Source organism: Gopherus evgoodei, chromosome 2 (assembly GCF_007399415.2).
Source record: "Gopherus evgoodei ecotype Sinaloan lineage chromosome 2, rGopEvg1_v1.p, whole genome shotgun sequence".
NCBI classification, from domain to species: Eukaryota; Metazoa; Chordata; order Testudines; family Testudinidae; genus Gopherus; species Gopherus evgoodei.
In genome coordinates this window covers 21,053,464-21,075,729 of record NC_044323.1, presented here as the reverse complement: position 1 = coordinate 21,075,729, position 22,266 = coordinate 21,053,464, and the positions used below count along the sequence as shown (strand labels likewise).

Here is a 22,266-nt window from a genome sequence, read left to right as displayed (position 1 = left end):
ATAGCTGAAACTTAATATAAACAGTAATTTTTTAAAACTATTACATTCAATATTAATGTCTTCTGTTTGTTAGTTAGTTTCTAAATACATACACACGTGCTACATATTAAATTGAGAGTAAATGCATTTTTTATTATTCATGTTTAAAATCAAATCTTTGAAAACATCTATCATTCCAGAAGACAAAGAATAGACAAAGTATTTTAATGCCTTTGACAAGCTTAGTTTAGGATAAATATTAGAAAGCTTGAATCTCTTGCAAATATTCTGAAGATTCTTGTGGTTTTGCAGCTGTCCTTTATGTTAATAAGCACTAGTCATCTAAAAATATTTATGAATGTATTATGTATTGCCTTGCTTCCTGTTTCCCGCTATCCTCCCACTTCATATACAAATTCCTCTAAAAATTAGGGGTCATTCTTGACATGTTTATTCTCTTGGCAAAAGTAATTAAAGTGTTGACATTTACCACCCTCCTAACTAATGTAACTAATGGGAGGAAAATCATTTTCCAGGAAAAGAATCTCAGCTTTCAGGATTTATATAGTCTTAAAAGCCAGGTACTTGCCTGTTTAGTGTTTGTTTTTCCAAAGTTCCTGATGTACATGTCATATTCATTCACTGGAGGCAAATCCAGTAAAGAAAAACTTACTGAGAAGTCCAGGTCAATTAGCCGGAGCAGTTCTGAACTGCGTTTCCTTTACAATGAATTACAAAACAAAAAATAGTTAAGCTGCAAAACCTGTATGAACCCATGCCATTTTAGAGGAAAACGACATTACATAATAACATACTACAGATCTAGCAATCTATTCACCTCTCCAAGCAAATGCATGGAGTTCCATATCAATGCCCACTGATATTAAAATGCATATCAGTGTAGAAACTCACACAAGGAACAGCAATATTAGGAATTCTAGTTTATTGTGACATGAGGATAAAGATCATATATGACATCCAAGACCTGACAGCAAATCTAGGGAAACTTATACTACTAATTAGACTCTAATTATTATAGGTATACCTAAATCCAAACTTTTAATAGCTAAGGAGTGTTTGTGTTCAACTATTCAAGGTGATGTTAACTCACAGACCTTACTGAAAAGCTTTGAAAAACTACCCTTCCTGTGATATAATGGATGCATTTTATGTTCTTCAAATAGTTAGGACGGTGGGAAGTACTCCTAAAGCCACGTCAATATGCTTTTTTTATTAGTTAATAATATTCACAGTTTTTCCTGTGTACGCACAGAGTAGTCTACACAGGTTGCGACAGCAAGACTCCTAGCCTGGCTAGAGCTTAGGCTCTGAAGCCAATCTCCCTCCCTATGCTTCAGAGCTTAAGTTCCAGGCAGACCCGCAACACCTACACAGGTATTTTTAGTGCAGTAATGCGATTCTGAGTTTGCTGACCCTGTCTGAGAAGCTCTCTGCTGTGGACTGTGTAGACAATCCCACACTATATAGATTCTATAGAACAGAATTGATTGTTCTTTGTTACACTTACTCAGAGAAATTATTTTAATATTTCTTTAATTTAAAACAAAGCATGCAAATGGGATTTAATTTAAACCAAATCATTGTAGTTGATTAAGCAATCCTTCATCACATGTAAAATCAATTATTATACACAATATTATTTATATATTAAATAATTATATATAAAATATTACTAAGAGTATTTCAAACACAATGAAAATAATTTACATTTTAGATGGTGAGCTACCTAAACAGCCACATGCGTGAATTTTTAATGCTGCTTACTTCTGTTTAGTGGCCATAATTTGGCTACTTTGCCGCTGGTTTGCTGTTTCAAAATCCATGAACATTCCACAGATAGAGCCTCTGGCAGGAGAATCTTGCCTCTCTGTACGATATTACAAAATTTTGTGAGTGAAATAAATAAAACATTAAAACATCAGATAGCAGGAAGTATAGCAATCAACAAAACGTAGGATTTCCAGCTGCCAAAGATTAATTATGCAAGTAATGACATATTTGCAGGAAAAGGACTGGTGCACTGGGTATCATAACTTTATCAAATACAAAGCAAGTAATCTTTTTTCCTTTATTGCTGTTCCTTTACTATTCAGATTTTTATTTCAGCAGTCATCTTCAGTGCCGAAAATGTTTCTTCCCTCTTAAAACTGTCCCTTCCTTTCACCATGAAGAATCCCCCAATGTACATTAAGAGTTCAAGGATCAGTGACAATACTGTGCCTCTAAGATGGCCCTGTTTAAATAGTGATTATTAGGTCAGTTTCAGCCAAGCTGGCACAAGGTGGTGTGTAAACTATACCTCCCAATAGCAGGTTGGCTTCTACAGCTGAGGCGGACTCACTGATGGAGAGGACACGTTGCAGTCCTTTGGAGACATAAGCCACAAGCTGAAAACTACTGCTCTAAAGCCAATCTAGTCAATGAACCAACTAAAGAGCTAGAATCCATGAACTCTTAAATTCTAGCTCCAGCTCTGCCAGTGACTCACTATGTGGGCTTTGAAAAGTTAATTGACGTCCGTGTCTGATTCACTATCAGAGTCGACAATATTTAGCTACCTTAGAGGAAGATTGCTAAGATTTGTTAGATGATGTTTGTAAAGTGCTTTTAAAATGTAAGAATCTATAGGAGTGCTAAGTATCACTGCTATAGTGGTTTGTAGTTTACATTAAATCAAAATGATTTGTCAAAATACATAGAGTACTCTACAATTTACAAGAAATCAAAATTTGTGCAGCAGATGTTATAAGGTAACTTCCAAATCTCATCTATAGAACAGTGTACAGTAGAAGTTGAAGCAGGAATCGTGAGCTTCTGCAAGGAATACAGGAAATCTGCACTACAATATATTGATTCTTATACAGAAGGCTCTCACAAAATCGGCCCTCTTTTAATCCGCATATGCACTAAAAATTAGGACTCATATTTCCACATTTATTGCCTTCTAATAATTAGATCAAATCTACTCAGTTTACAAATAAGATGATTTTTCTAATGGCCAAATTAATACTAACTCAACCTGGAATCTAAAAGTCAAGCTGAGTTCTGACAAAGATTCTGTAATCAGACTTTAGTTAAAAATTCAGCTGATGTTGCATGATCCAGAGAGCATTTCAGTCACTCTTCCATAGCTGTATTGGCCTTGAAGTACTAAGAGGAGTAAAAAGGAATAAAAGTGCTTTTCATAGACCCAATCCAACATTGTAATCTGCATGGTTGGACTGTGAGAAGGTGAATTGGGGCCTTACGGTAGACATAATTAATAAACTAAGCAGATCTGTTGAGGAAGAGATTGTCATTTTATATAGTCACTTTTCACACCAAAAATATACTTAAAAGATGAATTATAAACCAAAAATATAAAATTGTATTTGTGCTCTTTTCATAGAATCATAGAACTGGAAGAGACCTCGAGAGGTCATCTAGTCCAGACCCCGGCACTCAAGGCAGGACTAATATTTTTATTTTATATTTTATAATAATTTTATCATAACTTTATATTTTTTCCACCAGTAAATTTTTTTTCTTGTTTTTAACATAAGAAATATCAGGTCCTGACTTGTCTCTTTCTGCTGGAGGATGTTGTTAAGACCTTTGAAAGACTGGGAGGGTGGCATCACAGGAAGCTGAAACATAATGCAGGGGTCTGGACTAGATGACCTTGCGAGGTCCCTTCCAGTCCTATGATTCTATATCTAATGATCTACAGCTCTCCCAGCCCTCCAAATGAGGGAACAGAGTTATTAAGTCTCGGCCTGTATACTTTACATTTGAAATCATTAGTAATATCTTTGAAGTTTTGCTTAGTTATTTTAAAGTTATGCTGTTTAGCCACAAAGCTAAGTGATTTACTCAGAACACTAGTTTTTTTGCCTTTAATGGAGATCTTTAGAACAAGTTGAAATATCTTGTTTGCACAAAAGCTGCTATGCATTTAATAACAACACTTAAAAGACTGAGTTCAATCACATACCCACGTTTGGTTCCTTTTCACGTTCTTTTTGAATTTGCTTTGGTAGTAAGGTACCAATCCTCTCATTTTCTGCATTAATTGCTCTTTGAATTTCTTCTATTTCTGATTTTTTAGAAACAGGGATCTCTCTTAGTCTTTCTTCTGAGTCTCTAGCCTCACTATCATTGTCTTCATCATCATCATCATCAAAATCATCTTCATAATCCTTTGAAAAGAATATTAGTTTTAATAAATGTTAAACATAAATTAAATTAAATAATTTAAATCATATTACTGGTGCCTGCATCAAAATACTGTTTGTCTTTTTCTAAAAGATGCTTTAAAAAAAAAATCTTATAGCTCAACACAGTGAAGAGCAAAAAGAGTTCAAGAGCAATGATGCATGGAAATGGCCATATTTACTCTATCAGGAGTCATTTTAAAAAATAATTCTTTAATTTAAATAAACAACATTCTCTTAAATGCTTGTGATAAGCTTATCTGGATAAGCCACACTCAGTGTCTTGGAACTAAAAAACAGTACCATTTAAAAAAAAAACTTAGTAAAGTAGAATTTCTGTAAAGTACGTATCATAACAATGTATGAGCTGGTGTGTGGTGCTATAACTGTTTTATGGACATTTGTTTAAGGTGAGCTGCGTGACTATTTGTAGCTTTGCACATATGAGTAGTCATCCCCGACTCATGCCAATAAAACCTTTGTATCACCACACACCATTATGTATACTATAGCAACATGGCATAAAATGGTCATATTAATGATAGAATAAGTATCTCTATTTCTGCAACCAATGAATAAAATGTACTTATTTTGCATCTTTCACTTCATCTTCTCTTTTCCCACTAATCTATATATGCTAGGACTATGACAATCCAAACTTCTTAAACACTTTCTAACAGACATCATTTTAAAAAAATAATCAAGATCCCAAGCCTGCAAAGACTTAGGCCCATATTTAACTTTAAGCACAAGAGTTGTCCCACTGAAGTCAAAAGAGACATACCATATACATACAACATAAAATTGGGTTTGACTGAAATCAATGGCGCCAAGATTTCACACACAGACCTAGATGACCACAGTTTACAATTTAGTTGGACTTGGCTAGCAATAAACCTCCTTGAGGCATATTTTGTTTCTTTACACAATTTTCTTGGCTAAATTCTGGTAAATAAAGCTGGTAACCTCATTTTATTCTTCTAACCAAACTGCAAGTCCAACAAAAGAAATTAATATAATTTTTGTAAATTAAAAGACTGAACACATTTTAGTGACCTACTGACATGTCAGACATACATGTCAAATTTGAGTTTTTCTTACAATCAGCAGTCCATAACAAGTGAGTGGGCCAAAATTCAAGACTTTTACTCAAAAAGGTTGAATACCTGAAATCTAGTAAGACAGAATGATGATCCTTTGCAGTCTTCTAATGGAAAGTCAAAGTTGCCCCCTGTTCTACCCACCCCCACCCCAGACTCAGAAATTTAACTTCTGATTAAGATAAAAGCCTGGCAAGAAGTCTGAAAGGGCCACAATGTTACCAAAAAAGTAAAAGCTTAAAACACAAACCAGGCTATATCTGTTATTACAGCAAACACAAGTTACATTTATGAATTATTACAAAAAGAATAAACTTATACATACTTCAAAATCATCTTCATAATTTGTCAAATAATCATCACCGATTTCCTAGAAGGGAAAATATAACAGTGGAATAAATTAAGCCATTATATAACTTTACAATCTTTTATTTGCCAGAACATAAATAGTGAAATTACGTTCTCTAATAAAATTAAAAAATATATTTGTAAAACTAATTACTACAAAGTCAAATCATAAATGGAATTACAGAACTATATAGCAACAGGTGGTGATGATGGATATACAACAACAATTTAAGACACAAAAAAGTAGTCAACTGAATCACATTCTATGAATAACAGCTTCTTTTCTTAAATGTGCTGGTTGTATATACTTTCAACAAAGCCCCTCACAAAGTTACTGTAACTTTCATATTGGTATAACAAAAGAGTAAAACTGCCTTATTTCTCAGAGAACTAGACAGGAACATTCCTATCGCTACATTAATTATAACTGGGTTCAAAGCTGATTAGTAATAAAGTAATCCAATTGTGAATTTGAATTAGGAAAAAGAAAGCCATGGATTAGTGGGCAAACAATAAATCTTCATTTAATAATAACTTCATCTAACAACATTACAATCTCAGCTAAACACAATACTGGATTTACTGAGAGAATAGTTTATTCTTACTGAAATGACTGACGAGGAGTAGCTGTGCCTGCAGTCCTTAACCCATTCCCCTCCAAAAGCTATCCTCTCTCTAAATGCCCTTATATGCTTAAAAAAAAGCAATGAGTGACACATGTACCAATATCTTAATTTTTATAGCTGTGCTCCCCCCCCTGCTATTCTGTTTTATTTATTCATAACTTTGACTATCAGAATGAAAGGAATTTTAAAAGATTTCAAAACAGCAATACAATTGTGCATTTATGAAAAAATGTACAATACAACACCAGCACTTTTGACAATTCACATCAATGGCCTACAAATTACTGGGTAGGGTCAGGTATTTTCAGTGCAATAAAAACCTAGGTTTCTCAATAGCTGTTAAAATCGTCTAATTGTCTCCCACAATACAAGAGTCTGTGCCAGTTTTTGATAATTGTACAATAATTGAACTACATAAAAATACTATGCAGAATTGTATGAAAAAAAAGCAAATGGAATTTAACTCACAAGGAAGGCTATTTGATACTTTCATGCTCTCAAGAAATCAAGAGAAAATAAAAAATATCAATTGTCCTTACAGGTTCTTCCTCAGGTTTTTCCCTCTGCATAGGTTTCCACGCTGACACATGTTCACCTTGGTGTGGCTAATGAATCAAAATATAAAAACAATATGAGAAAAGAAGTGAAATGTGCCTCTGAACAAAGTAACTGAAAGATCTGATTGTAAATATATTAGTATTAATAATTTTTAATACTGAGCATTATATCATGCTTGCAGTCTTCAATGTACTTTACAGACTCGAAAGGCTGGTTGGGACAAACCTAATACAGCCATCTGGAGTAGTAAGACTCCAACCCCAGCTCCTATACAGCTTTGTTAGAGCTATGTGGATCTTGGGTCTGATACCTGTGTGCAGCAGGGCCTGCATTCCAGCTGCTTCTCCAGATGCAAACAAGCGTGGGAACACACTCACAGTGGCAAATAGAACTGGCTCAGAAAATGAAGGGAAGTAAGCTGCACCCATTTAAGATCTGATAATAACTACCTTACACACACACACACAGACTCTCCCTCTCTCTCTAACGGCTAGTCTACACTAAAAGTGTTACAGTAAAGTGTTACTGAAGCACATCTGGTGAAGGTTCTCTATGCCAACAAGAGAGAGTCCTCCCGTCGTCATAAAAAATCCACCTCTGCAAGAGATGGTAGCTATGTAAATTATACCGAAGTAAGCTCTATGTCAAGTCTAAGAAACATTTGGGAGGAATTGTGATGCTAAATCAAAATTCCTCCCAACATTATTCCTGGGGCAGTGTATATTACGCACCACTCCTCCCACAGAGTTGTGTCTAAGGGTACAACTTAGTTTAGAGTAACTAAAAATAAAAATATTTCTGAAAACAAAGCTTGAAAAAAATGATAAAAGGTATGTGATCACAAATTTTATAACTGTACTAATGCACTCACACAAGGGGGCAGTGTTAAGCTTAGCATGATAGCCTTAATCTTTCACTGCTGACTACTTACTGTGCAGTCTTAACTTTACACTAACACAATTTTTCTGTATGTAATGTCTTGCCTTTCCATGAGGCAAAGGAAAAGACCAGAAAAATAATTTACTTACTCTACAGTAAGTGTGGTTCTTTGTTGCAGTCGGCATGGATTCCACTTTAGGGGTACATGCGACTACTGTATGTGAGCTTGGGTCTTGTGAATAGCAGTGTCTGTTGGGGCCATGCACATGCCCTGTGGCTCGTCATGCTTTCACATGGTGGGATAAAGGGTGTGTGGCCACAAACTTCTCTCAGTTCCCTCAAAATTCAAAGATCAAGTTTCTGAGGACTCCAAAATGTAGCGACGGAAGGCATGTTGTGGGATCCACACTGACTACAACATCTCAAAGAAACAAAGTTACTGTAGGGTACGTAATTGTTAATTCTTCTCTGAGTACATGTAAGCATGCATTCCGCTGTAGATGACTGGAAAGCAGTATCCAATCTGGATGGTGAAAACCGGCATCAGAGCTAACCTTTATGTCAAGGGCATAATGTTTAACAAAAGTCAGAGGGTTGCTCCATGTTTGTTTGTTTAACATCTCAGACACTAGCAAGTTTCTAAAGCAGACTGAAGAAGCTGCCTGTCTCCTCATGGAATGTGTCTGATGATTGAAGGGAGAGAGTCACCAACTAACTAATAACAGGTGAAGATACATTGCATAATCCACTTAGATATTCTCTGTGATGAGCTGCGTTGGCCTCTCAATGAGCCAGATATAGCCAAAAGTGTTGAGGACATACTCTAAAAAGTTTAGTCCTGTTAAGATAATACAGCAAACCCCTTGAAATGTCGAAGTGTGTTGTTTTCTTCTCTCTCCGCATCAAGTGTGGTTTTGGGAAGAAGACTAATTTAAGTGAAAAACTGAGATAAGTTTAAGGATAAATTTAGGGTGTGGTCTTAGCATCACCTTGTCCCTATGAAAGAATGTGTAAGGAGGTCCAGGCATAAGGGCTTGGAGCTAGCTTATCCAAAGTGATAGCAACACTGTCTTAAAGATAAGATGATATATCGAACAATCCAGCAGTGGCTGAAATGGAGGTTCTATGAGTTTTAGGAGGGCGATGTGAAGATCCCACGTAGGAGTCGTCTCTAATAGGTGGGAAGAAGGCCCTTAAGGAATCTTGATATCGCCAGCTATGACAGCCAAGTACAGCTGTGGTTTGAGCATTGGTCTGCTAAACCCAGGGTTGTGAGTTCAATCCTTGAGGGGTTGGGGATTGGTCCTGCTTTGAGCAGGGGGTTGGACTAGATGATCTCCTGAGGTCCCTTCCAACCCTAATAATCTATGATTCCAAGTACAGCTGTCTTGTATTACAACACACTGATATTGCTGCAAGGTGGATTTTGGGAGAACTAAATGTCAGTGCAGCATGCTTCAAGTGTAGCATATTGTCTAGGATCTTAAGTAATCTGAACTCAAGCAAGGTGTAGCCCATGTGATATCCTCAAGGCCATACAAGTGGTGTATATATATTGTATGTATGCAGCCCACATAACAAATAGAGAGCTGCATATGCAGCCCACAATGGTAAATAGGTCGAGAACCACTGCAACAGAGGCACCAGTATATTGGATATCTTACAATATGTTTTCATTTGGAGGAGTAGGTCTTCCTAGCAGATGGTTTTCCACACTGTATGGGAATTTCTAGAACCTATCAATAACAGTCTGGCAGTGGTACTCCATCAGCCAATATCTAAGCTGTCAGATGCAATGACTGCAAGTCTGTGTGCAACATCTGATGGTTGTTCTGAGATCAGGAGATGGATGGGAGACCAAGCAGACATGTAGATGGTCTGACAGTCCAAATTGCCTCAGCCAACAGAAAGCTATTAGGATCAGTGTGGTTCTGTCCTGTCTGACTCTGGATATCAGGGGAATCTGAAGAAAGGTGTATAAGAGCTCTGGACACCACTGCAGAAGGCAGGCATCTGGCAAGAAGCCCAGGTTCATACTCCCCCCACTCCTGGGCAGAAGTTTGGGCATTTGTTGTCCTCAGTGGTGAACAGATCTATTGTGGGAGTTCCCCCCAAGAATATACCAGCTTTCTAGATGTATGCAGCAAACACTCATGGCTGGTTATGTCTTCTTAAGAATCCTGCAAGGTTGTTGCTGGCTCCCGGAATATGGAGAGACAGTGGTGGTTACCCTGTGGTGATGACATCACGTCCACAGCTTGATGATTTCCTGGCAGAGAGGGGATGACCATGCCCCTTCTTACTGGTTTATGCAGTGCATTGTGCATGTGTTGTATGTCAAAATCTGCACTGTGGAGTTCCACAAAACCAGCAGGAATACTATGCATGGCAGCTGGCTTCCCCTGAGTTCCAGGGTGTTCATATATAGTTTCAAATCATCCTGGAACCAAGTTCCTTGCATCTACAGATGGTTCTTGTAATGAGCATCAGCATGAGGAATGGGGTGAGAAGTGAACCTTTCTTCGTATGTTCTGTGTCCAGCCACGAGGCGAGTACTTGTATGACAGAGGGTGGGACTCTGACTCTATTGTTTGTGTGATACTGGGAGGGGATTACACTGATCTCAGACATATTATAAGGACGACCACTGAAGTCTGGCAAGTGGCATCATACGTACACACGGATTTGTGGCCTAGTTGCCCCAGAGACACCATCATCGTCGGATTTGATTTTAGGTCGTTTATCATTGACTCGAGACCCCAGAACCTGTCCTCCAGGAGGTAAGCTCTTCTTGTCTAGAGTCCATCACGACTCCCATGAACTCTGTTTGTGATGGTATGAGAGATGATTTCTCATAGTTCACAAGGAGCCATAGTTAGGGAACAGAGAGAAGTCACACTCTAGGGGTGTTGTGGTCTCGTACTGAGACTGCCTCTGCCAGGTTCAGGATAGTAATGCTTGATTCCATCATTCCCTCTCCTCAAGCTCAAGATTGGTTCATGGCTCTGGAACTGTCAAATGTATACTTCCTTGTAGCTATCTGCTTGGTCCATATGAAGTACCTAAAATTCATGGTTGGGCACAACCATTACCAGTACAGAGTATTGCCCTTTGAATTCTCCACAGCACTAAAAGTATTCACAAAATACCTGACAGTGTTGGCAATGCATTTGAGGAGAAAGGGAATCCATGTCTACCCAGACCTGACAGGGCAGTCCCAGGGGCAGAGGCAGTCTCAGCACGAGACCACAACACCCCTAGAGTGTGACTTCTCTCTGTTCCCTAACTACGACTCCTTGTGAACTATGAGAAATCATCTCTCATACCATCACAAACAGAGTTCATGGGAGTCACGATGGACTCTAGACAAGAAGAGCTACCTCCTGGAGATGAGAATTATGTATTATACAAGAAAAATCTCATCCCAGAGAGGACACAGGATGCCATATCATTATACCAGGCAATGTTATAATCATGCCAAGAAGGAAGCTACATATAACAGGTCCCAAGCTTTCCTCCTCTATAGCAATGCACCTGGCTTCTGCAGTGTGTCAGCAAATTTGATGGGCCTGTCAGGAGCCCCAGCTGTACCAGCCCAGAGAGCATGACCTTCAGAAACCTCCTTGTCCCATTCTGCCGAGTATAGTCTGCCATAACATTGAAAAGATGAGTCCTAGAGATTAGTGCTAATGGCCCCCCTATTCAATTTCATTCCTCATTCCCTGTTCCTGCCTCTCTTTTGGGACCCTTCTCATGAGATCCTTTCACAAATAGAGGTGGCTTCGTTACTTTGTCTGAGAGCCATCAAGAAAGTGTTGTCAGAATTGAAGGCAAGAGGCTTCTATTTCCAGTATTTCCTTATCTTGAAGAAGAAAGAGGGTCTTTGCCATAGCCTAAACCTGAGGAGACTTAATAAGAATCACCTCAGGTTCAGGATAGGCAGCAAAGAATCCTGTGGCACCTTATAGACTAACAGACGTTTTGGAGCATGAGCTTTCGTGGGTGAATACCCACTTCATCAGATGGATCCTCTTCATGAACTTAGTACTCCTTTTCCACTCTCTTTGTGGTGGGTGTTATCATGGCAGGTGTCTGCCATAAGGCCTTAGTGGGACTGAGCAGTCCTTCATTTATCATAAGGATGATCCTGGCTGAGCTGAAAGTTGTCAATATGTGGAACAACTTTTATGAAATTTTTCTTGTATGATAGATAATTCTATTTCTAGAGTTTCTGCAATTCTCATAAGCAGTTTTTGAAATGATTTGAAGTCATCCCGCACTAGTACTGGTGCTGAGGACACTTCTTTATCGGAAGACGAAGACGAGAGGTTCTAAGGTGGTAAAATAGGATATTGTTATTGCAGTGGCTCCAGGTCTGGTGGCTCTTAGTATTCCTCTCTATCTGGTGTCAGGGATCCTACTCAGGAGAATGATCTCTTTCTCTTCTTAGAATGTAGTAGAGATCATCTCTGAGAAGCATATGAGGACAGCCTTCAGTAAGCCCAATAAGGCCATAGCAGCATGCCATAAGGATATGCCTGGTTTGTGTGATATTAGTCAGTCTAATGCCATTCCTGAGATGATGGCAGCTAAGCCATATAGGGAGAGTCAACTAGTTTTTCTATAGTATCGCCCAGAGACCTCAGAGAAAAGGGTTCTCTACTTGAAGATGAGAAGATATGTCCTGGTATTGGACAGGAGAACCAGATCTCCGCTAGGGATGGGATCAAGGCACATGGTACTTTTGGTACCAGGGCCTGCACCAGTATCAATAGGTGCCTCAGTACAGAGGTCATTTCAAGTTCTTCCAGAAGCTCATTTGGCACACTTTGTTTGACTGTAGGCATCAAAACCAAAGTTTGTGTCACCAGTGCTGGGGTCAGTGTTAGTGAAATTTTTCTCTATGCTGCTGTGGTAGGCTTCTCTCTAATAATAGCCCTCAAAGCCATGTGCGGCTTAGTGGTTTTCTCCACAGAGACCCTATGTGGTCTATCCTTGTCGGATGATACTGCACTCTAGAGTTTCTGCATGTGTGTCTGAGGCGGACTCACTTTGTGCCAGCCTTTGGTAAGAGAGATACTGGCATTGGTGTCAATGTTGTGGGTTTCAGTGCCAGCTGAGTGAGTGCAGGTGCCAGGTCTTTTCTCTGTGCCATTTTCTGCATGCTGGTTTTAGGCACTGTGTGTCTGCTAACCAGGGTCCTCAATGCAGTTGGCTTGTTTGGTATTTGTTTCCTCCAGATCGGAAGAGATCTTCATAGATTGTTCCAGTAGGTGAAGCTTCAATCACAAGTCCTGCAACTTATTTTTGTTACTCAAAGAGAGTGACTGGCATGCCAAGCATCTATCTGCTGTATGGGTCTCCCTTAACACAAAAGTGCCACATGCTATGTCCATGTTTTAATGGAGTTAATCTGTTACAGGAAGGGCAGGGCTTGAAGCCCATGGGTTTAGAATCCACTATGTTTAGGTACCCTTTACAGAGAGGTCTGTATAGGATGCGATGTACGTTGGGGTCAGTATAGGGGTATCTGATTGTAAAAATTCTGTTCAGATGGGTCAATTTCATAGTAGTTCTTTCTAGAGGAGTCAGAAGAGTTCTGAAGTTTACCAGCCAGAGGTAAAGACTAGTGGGCCAGGTACTTGCCAGGTTACATCTCACTGTCACAGATGATAAGAGAGGAGGATTGTGTTCACTCCACCCTCTATGCCTTTGCACAGGAGTATGAGGAGACACAGGGCATATCCAGAGCCCTGATTAACACTGCTATTCAAAAGACTCTGATCCGGTATACATGAAGCACATGTGCACCTACAGTGAGACATACAATGATACATAATCAAAAAAGTTCCTATTCCTGCCTGGCCTCTTGGGCTTTATTACCAACTGGTATAGCTTAATGCAACCCTGAGGCCTCACTAAGTTACATCTAGAAACATGTCAGGCATCAGATGGTGCCTGTATTGGAGGAGACCAGAGATCCTGCGCCAAGCACAGTTTGATCAGACCAAGCTTCAAGGCCACGGTACGTACAGCAACATTGGCTTGTCCACGCTGTACATATGCAGCATGTCCTATTTCTATTATTTGTCAAGTGTACCTCATAAAATACTACATAAGTGCCAGGTGAGAAAGTTTACACTGCTGAAGGAACCTTAACTCTTTACTTTCCTCAATGTCTTATGACCTCACTTTTAAAAAAATAAATAACAATGTAATCTTAATGTTGCATTAAAAAAAGGTTTGCATTTAATATTCTATTAAAACCCACTTACTAAAATTATGTAGGTTTCTTTAAAATGGCACTGGTTCATAAATGTCTTCTTTTTAATTGGTTTACAATACATCCTTGATCATCATTCTTTACTTCTGGCCTGAACTAGACACACTTTGGTCAATGGGAGTTTATCCACTGACTTCAACAGGTGCTGGAACAAGATCTATTTGCCAAAAAGAAGGGAGCATAATTCTACATATGTAGATGCCAGCACAGTATTCCAAAACAGAATTTTAGATGTATTGGATGCTTCTGAGATATAATCTCAACATTACAGAATTCTATTCTCCATAATCTTGCTGTTTGAAATATTCTAAAATGTCTCAATAATTAAAAGTTCTGTCTTGGTGAATTACTGGTATACAAACCTGGGAGAAATAAGTAAATAACTGTTATGGTATCAGTTCTGGAAAATTCCTCTAATTTATTTTCATCCACATGAGCCCTGATCCTATTATTTGTATATTTTAATTTTTTTCATCCTTTCTGTGGCAACTATTTTACTGGATAGTTGTGAATTACATTGAGGGTCTCATGACAGATAGAATAAGATGTTAATTTCTTTCTATTTAGCTAAAATCACATCTTCTCTGCTTATATCAACTGCTTAGAGGAAGAATGGAATTTTTATATTGTATAAAAGTAGATGGATTTTTCATGCAATGTATCATTAGAAACTTCTCTCACCTTTGGAGGGATTTTTTCCCAAGTGTGCAAGATTTTGAAAAAACGTCGAGTTAGGGTGGGACTCACAAAGACACTTAGGAACCTACACTCCAGAGTTAGGCAGCTAGGTCTAATAGGCACTGAAGTCCCCATGTTAGGCTCCACTGCAACCCATAACTGCCTACCAAACTCTGCAGGTGCCTAAATTTTGAAGGTAAAAGTTCCCTTGGCACCAAAATTTCTGCCTCTGGGCATGTCACTGGGTGGCAGGGGGTGGGAGGAGAAGAGTGACTCTGTAGTCTGATGGTTAGGACACTCACTTGAGCTGTAGTAGACAAAGGGTCCAGCCCCCTGCGCCACTTATTCTTTAATTATTTATCCACAGTGGAGTAGCTTCAATGGGAGAAATTGAGGGTGCACCATATCAGACTACCCAACAGCTCAATGGTTAGAGCACTCTCCTAAAGGGAGATGCCCCTGTTCAAATCCTCTCTCCCCCTCAGGAAGAGAGGGGAAATGGACCTGGGTCCTCCCATATCCCAGGTGAGTGTTCTGAGCTAAATGTTGTAAGATAAATTCCACCTTCTCCTCCTCCAACTGTTTTGGGTTCAGTTATAGGAGCCTGCCTGACATTCTCACAAGAAACATCTTAGGTGCCTAAGCCGATAAACTTCAGGAAAGAAATTCCTGGTTGTGTATCACTAGCAGAAACAGGCACCTCCCTGCAACCTGCACTTAAGCAGGTATCTCTGTAAGAGGGGCACATTAATAAAGAATAAATCAATTTTCCTATACTTCATCCTGAAACATCAAAGTTATTTAAGAAATCTTTAACATACATACCAATTACCATATCTATTTTAATCATGTCATTGTGTTGTGATAATTTTTAGTTGCATTACATATAGTAACTACTATACTATATTGCTAATTCTAAAAGAATCTTTGTACTCTAATACTCCAAAACAAATAGTTTTACCCTTTGGCTTGTGTCCTCTTTTTTTCCCCTTTCAATGCTCTTTCCTTTATCTCTTGCATTCCTAGAAATAAACGGAATATCACTTTGAATCTGCATTAAGTCAGAGGAAAATATTGCATTGGGGGAAAACAGTTATTTTATATTAAAAAGTGCTAAAGCCTTCCAATAAACTTAAATACTTCAGCAACAAAACCTAACAGCCATTGTATTTGTAGCTTCTTTCTGCAGGCCTCAGGTGATGATGTGAACCAAGAGCCAACTGATCAAACAGCAAACAATTGCACGAACACTGCCTCGATACACTGCCTGACATGTCCTATTGCTATCCTTGAGTGGTAATTATTGAAAAAGCTAAGAAGAAAGAGTTAGTCCTGTACATTTACTGAGTGTTACTGACATCATTGTCAGTAAATCAAAAATGGCCCAAGCCTGGCAATTTTCTTTTATGCTAGAGAGAAGAGATTTACATTCAAACCTGGTCCTTCATTTTGGGGTTAGGAGAAGTGAGGAGGCACCACAGTCAGCCCCTGAAGAAGAAAAGAAAAGCAACAATTTGTGCTGCTCTTTACTGTCCCTCCAATTATTCTGGAGGCAGAGTTTATGGATTTCAAATGGAGAACGTCCAGCCCTCTTCATCAGAAGTAAAAGGACAGTTCTCAAGACATATTATGGAACAGTCTTAAGGGTTTGAAGAAAGAGAGAAGAGAAAACACAAGTAGGATGGATTCCCACATTCCTGGAGAAAGAAACCCCTTTAGTTATATGGGCTTGAGAATTTAAAGTCAGAAAGAAAGATTACTTGCCTATAATTCTGCTTCTCTGAAGACAACATTCTGACAAGTTTCTTCACTCCTGGATCATATCTTTGTAGTGAAAGACTGGTGCACTCCCTCAACTCTTAAAGTGATTTTGTCTATGAGAATAGAGGTGGCAGAAAGAGAGCAAGCCAGGCTGTTTGCTGGCCAGCTTGTACCACCCCGATAGATATATATACTGCTCTGGCAATGTTACAGTCATTAACTTTGATGTACAGGAGGCAAAAGTCCCAGGATGATAAACTGGCCAAGATCAAGAGGAACTGACTAGAATGTTTAGGCACCGCATTTATACCTAGTAGGGATGTCAGATGAAGGCTCGTGTACTACCTCACCACCCTCAGAAGTCAGGAAATCCTGCCAGTCTTTCACTAAAGAGCTAAGCTAAAACCCAGCAATGAGAATTCTGCCTGCCAGTATGTCTAGAGTTATATTCCAGAAGGCTGTGTAAGGATTTGACATGGCTGATTCACTAAAGAATACAAGGAGAACTATATTCTACCTTTAGTATGTATGTGTAAACTCCATGATCACTAGAGGAAATAATTTATGCATATCACTCAGATCTTTTATCCCTCATCATGATAAAACTAGATCCTTTTCCTTGGAAATCTGTATGTATAGCCCTGAAGTTGCTATCTAATTAATAATTTAAACACCATGCCAGACTTGCAGCTAAGAAGGACATCTACAATTCAAAGAAACAATAAAAGGTGTGCTTCACAGTTTACCATGTATCCACATGACTATGTAATAAATTGTCAGGTGACAGACAAATAGATGTCTGGCTCTGAAGGTTCCTGAACTGTCTCACAATTTAAGTACCAGGATCAAATTAATCTATATTTTGCAAGCCTGTGTCTCACTGCTCTGAACCAAAAATCAAAAGAATTCAACAGGAGAGAGAGCCCGAATACGCTTTTTAACAAATCACCTTTTTAGGGCATAATATATAGAATTTGTAATAATTTTAATGTTCAAAATGCCTCCCAAAAGATTGTAATGCACATTATAAATTATCTGTAGTCAAAACATATTTATTGAGTGACAACAATGAGCTTAACAATGTTTGGGTAATGAACTGTACCTTTTCTTTGTGACTTTCATACAAACAACATATATTGTACAATATATAATAATATTAAATATATGAGTGTACCTTTCATGCTGAAGGCTGGTTTCTTCTTCTCTTAAGCTCTTTCCTTGTTTTTTGTGCTCACTGTTCTGTAAAAAATTGAAAGACTAGCATAATTCATAGTATTCACATTGTCAGAAATCTTCTGAGAAATAATGTATATGAACTTGTAATCAACTATTAGCAACAATATAAGAGGTTGCTGAGAAGCACTTATATGCAATTAACAAATCATGGGTCATCATGCACTATCCATTTTTATGCTCCATTACTTGTAGGAAGCTCTGCATGAGGCCTAGCAAAGAGAAAGTAATTATGTTAAGCAAAGAAAATACATAGCTGACACATCAATTAAAGAAATGCTTAATATGTACAGAGAACTTCTCTTGAAAATGCTGAACTTTTGCAAGTGATCCTTAAGGCAACATCCTGTACTATGCTGTGTTTGCGCACAAAGGGAAGAGAGGGGATTGTGAATATCTTTCATTTGTGCAACCAGCAGGCCTGGATCATCACATAATGCTCAAGAACCTGAGGGGAATCTGGCTGACTTATTTGGACTGTGGATTAAAACATATCTTGCTTTCATCAGTACATATTTGATGGAAGCTTACAGTGCCCTCAGCTGCATGTACACACTGCATGTGCCTCCGACTCTTTTTGAAGAATCCCTGTAGCAGAGGCTCTGCCACTGTCTCTGCTTCTCATGCTGCATCTGCTAGGGTGGGATTTCTCACTTAATTTCTGTACACTACAGGCTTGTCCACACTTGTAAATTTACTGAAATAGCTCAAAGTGTCCACATAAGAGCTTATATATTCTGGAATAGATATATCAACAAATTTCCAAGTCTAGACAAACCCTGAAAAATTTGCTGATAGTCATCTGAATTATGTCACTTATGAAAACACAGAATTATAGGGGGAGATGGTAGCAATGCCTATGCTAAGATTGCCTACATTTTCCATTACAAAGGAGTTTTCCAACCTATTCTGAGAAGCTCTCACACCTCCATCGTTTGCAGCAGGCCTTTGATATTTGGCAGGACGAATCCCCTTGTATTACAAAAGTGATTTTTTGACCCATGACATTCAAATCAGATTAAAAATTACCATTTTCTTCACTCATGCAGAAAAATGTTGGCAGCATGCCAAAATCACAGAACACTCCAACCTTAGGCTTACATTTCTGTCAAAACAGCAGCAGCATCACATACTACACTGGACACACCAGGGAGATGTTAGAGCAGCAGCAGCAGCGAAGGGGTGAGGTTGGAGAACTGAGCTGTGCTCTCCCCACAACCCTTGGATCTAGCACTTGGCACCAGTAGCCCAGTTACCCCATTCCCAATTCCAGGGGCACCATTTGGGACAGAAGCTCTCCCAACTCCTGGGCAGATACAGAGAGAAAGAGGGGCTGGGCAATCACAGCTCTGGAGGCAACAAATGTCTCATAACATGTTAATAATAGATGGGATTTACAAAGAAGCCTAAGGGAGTTGAGGTGCCCAACAACCACTGAAATTAAATGGGATCTGAGCCCCCTAACTCCCTTGGGTTCTTTTGGAAATCCCAGCCAATTTGTTTTTCTGGACCTCTAACAGCATTTTAATAAGAAATTCAGGGTCCCAATGAACAAACTGTCAGACTGTGCATTTGTGAAGAAGACATTCAGAATGCATGTGAGTGTATGTACATTTCAGGAAATATCAAAATTTATTATCTCCTCAGGCAAAAATTCATTCAATATTTACCTTCTGAGTCAATATCTCTGGATGCTCACCTCACCAGAGATCAATATTTGTTTATTGCATTTTAACAAAACATTTTCAAGGCAGAATGGGTGTTTGATGAAATAAGAAGGTATCTGAACAATATGTTAACTATAACTTTTAAGTTTTACAAAAACTAACCTTAAGATCTCTTTTCTTTCTTTCATTTTCTTCCCTCTGTCTTTTTTCATTATTCTCGCTCAGTTGTCTTTCTGTGTCTTCAATGGAGGATCCTTCTTTAGGTCTCCTTGACACATATTTTTCTTCCCCATCCTTTACAAACAATTCATGGCTTCTTTCTTTTGAAGGTCTCTCCTTTCCTCTCCTAACTGAATGTTCTCTTTTATCACTATGACTCCTTCCTCTGTCTTTATTCAGTTCTTGATCTCTGTGTGACTTGTGTCTATATCCACCTTCTTCATCTTTCTTTGTTAAAAACTCGCCAAGACTATTTTTGCTCTCACTTTTCTGGAAAAAGGAAATAATACAAAAAAAAGTTAGAGATTTCTCCAAAGATTTGTAATTAAAATGTTAGAAGTAATAGAATTCTATGATTCTAGAAATCAGGAATGGATACTCATATTAGGTCGTCTAGTCCATCTCCCTGATAGTACAGGATTTCTCCACACAATATATTGTCACATGTTATGTCCATTGAAGTTTCTAATTCCACTAGCAATGGGGCTTCCAATACTTCCTCTGGGAGACTGTAAACCTGATTGTAATCAGGGGCAGCTCCAGGCACCAGCGCTCCACGCGCGTGTCTGGGGCGGCAAGCCACTGGGGGTGCTCTGCCAGTCACCGCTAGGGCAGCAGGCAGGGTGCCTTCGGTGGCATGCCTGCGGAGAGTCCGCTGGTCCCACAGCTTCAGCAGACCTCCTGCAGTCCGCTGAAGCCGCGGGACCAGCAGACCCTCCGTGCTTGGGGCGGCAAAATGTCTAGAGCCGCCCCTGATTGTAATGGTAAACTCCCCTTTAGAGTATGAACTCTTCAAGCAGACATTTTGCTCTTTGTTTTTTAGCACATAATCTGTGGTAAAGCATCATGTACACTTACAATGCCAAATAAATACATTAGTAATAAGTACATTAATAAATAATAGGTTAAACATTTTGCAATATACTTGTTTGAAAATGCTATACAAAAATAAATGATAGCTGCATGTTTAAATAAGAACATAGCTCCTTAAATATTACTGTTAAAAACAAATAAAATTTAAATCTTTTCATGTTGAAAGTTAGAGGACATTTCCCTTTTAATAAGATTAAATTAGAGTTAAAGAATTATGTTCAAATACTGGGTTTTTGTAACTATTTACATGTGAGCCTGCTATAAATACATTTCTTGAATTACTCAGGTATTGGAGTTTTATCCAATTTATTCATTACATTTCACCTTATTTTATGCTGTTATGAAACATTTCCTTACTTTTCCTTCCTTTACTTTTCTTTCTGTATGTCTTCTCTCTTTCACGTCATCCCTTATGTTTGCTTGCTCTAAAAATATATGTATACAAAATTACTGAAGACATTTTTCTTTATTACACTAAATCCCGCCAGTGTAGTACATGACACATTACACTGGTAGTATGTGGCACGTACTCCACATTTCAGTGACAGGGACACTGAATCCAGAAATGTTAATGCAAGTAGACAGAGTTGCCACCCTTCTCTCAATGGAATATATACACACATTGTATAAAATTCAAATCTACCACCTTTTGGGGATGGGGGGGGTGGATTTATTGTTAACAAATAATAAAACAGTATAATAAATAGGTAATAAAACTTCCAGAAACTGATAGTGAGCAACAGGGGATGGATCACTTGATGATTACCTGTTCTGTTCATTCCCTCTGGGGCACCTGGCACTGTCCACTGTCGAAAGACAGGATACTGGGCTAGATGGACCCTTGGTCTGACCCAGCTGGGCCATTCTTATGTTCTTATGTTAACAATATAAACTTGAGCCTAAATTTCCCCCCCCCAAGATTGGCTGTACAGTAACTCCCCAGTTAACATCCTCTCGGTTAACGTTTCAATGTCAAAAGCTCCCCTACGCCCACCCCAATGTCTCCCAGCGGACCCTGCGGATCAGCTCCTTCCCCCCCTGCCTCCTGCCCACAGCAATCAGCTCTCTTGCGGTGTTCAGGAGGCTGGGGGGAGGAGCCAGGACGCAGTGCGCAGCCTCTCCCCTCCCTCCCCTGCCTCCTGCCTGCAGAAATCAGCTGGTTTGCAGCAGGCAGTAGGCAGGGGAGGGAGGGAGGAGGCTGCACGCTGCTTCCTCGCTCCTCCCCCTAGCCTCCTGAATGCCGCAAACCAGCTGATTGCCGCGGGCAGGAGGCACGGGAGGGAGGTGTGACATTGCACCCCATAATGCTTTATGGAAATATGCTTATGAATGTATATATGACCTAACTGGAATATGTTTATGCTACATATGCCATGTAACATATCTCTGCAAAAGTTATGATCTACTACTGAATATATTCATCCTATTTGTATGTATGTACCATTTTTTAATTAAAAGTTATGAATAGTGGCTGCATATTTGTGTGATTTTAAGTAGCCTTAGTAAAGCATTTGGTCAGCTTCCTGAGAAAGGAATGTGCAAATTAAGTGCCCAATCAAGAAGCACTTAACTGACAATGGATCCTGGAAGACTCCAATCCACATAAGAAGTCTTCCTGGAGACATTCAAGATAGCATGTGGGCAATAGCTGCTGCCTGTTAAAACTGAGCCATGCATGGACATGTGACTTGCCCATGTGACTCCAAAACTCCATCTTGGAGCTGGATTTTGCATAGGAGAGATGAGGGGGTCTCCACCCACAAGAGAAAGTCTATTTAAGCCCCTGGGAGATCCCTCCATTTTGGTCTTCAGCTGGCTCAAGAGATATCCTTTGAGGGTGGAGAGGCT

At 39.1% G+C, this 22,266-nt stretch overlaps 1 protein-coding gene across 6 annotated transcripts in view; it reads right to left on the bottom strand.

Annotated features, from left to right (window-relative positions):
- Positions 1–22,266, bottom strand: part of WDR60 (WD repeat domain 60) — a 61,305-nt gene that overhangs the window by 21,648 nt on the left and 17,391 nt on the right. For 4 of the 6 annotated variants that reach the window (XM_030550114.1, XM_030550116.1, XM_030550118.1 and 1 more), the window contains 9 exons: positions 20,776–20,843; positions 19,489–19,815; positions 17,601–17,665; positions 15,627–15,687; positions 6,807–6,872; positions 5,619–5,663; positions 3,974–4,178; positions 1,765–1,867; positions 569–698 (listed from right to left, as the gene is read on the bottom strand). In XM_030550114.1, coding sequence (XP_030405974.1) covers positions 569–698; positions 1,765–1,867; positions 3,974–4,178; positions 5,619–5,663; positions 6,807–6,872; positions 15,627–15,687; positions 17,601–17,665; positions 19,489–19,815; positions 20,776–20,843 — 1,070 coding nt within the window. Of the gene's footprint in view, positions 1–568; positions 699–1,764; positions 1,868–3,973; positions 4,179–5,618; positions 5,664–6,806; positions 6,873–15,626; positions 15,688–17,600; positions 17,666–19,488; positions 19,816–20,775; positions 20,844–22,266 lie in introns of those variants that run through there. The other 2 variants (XM_030550117.1, XM_030550119.1) reach the window with 2 other exon arrangements.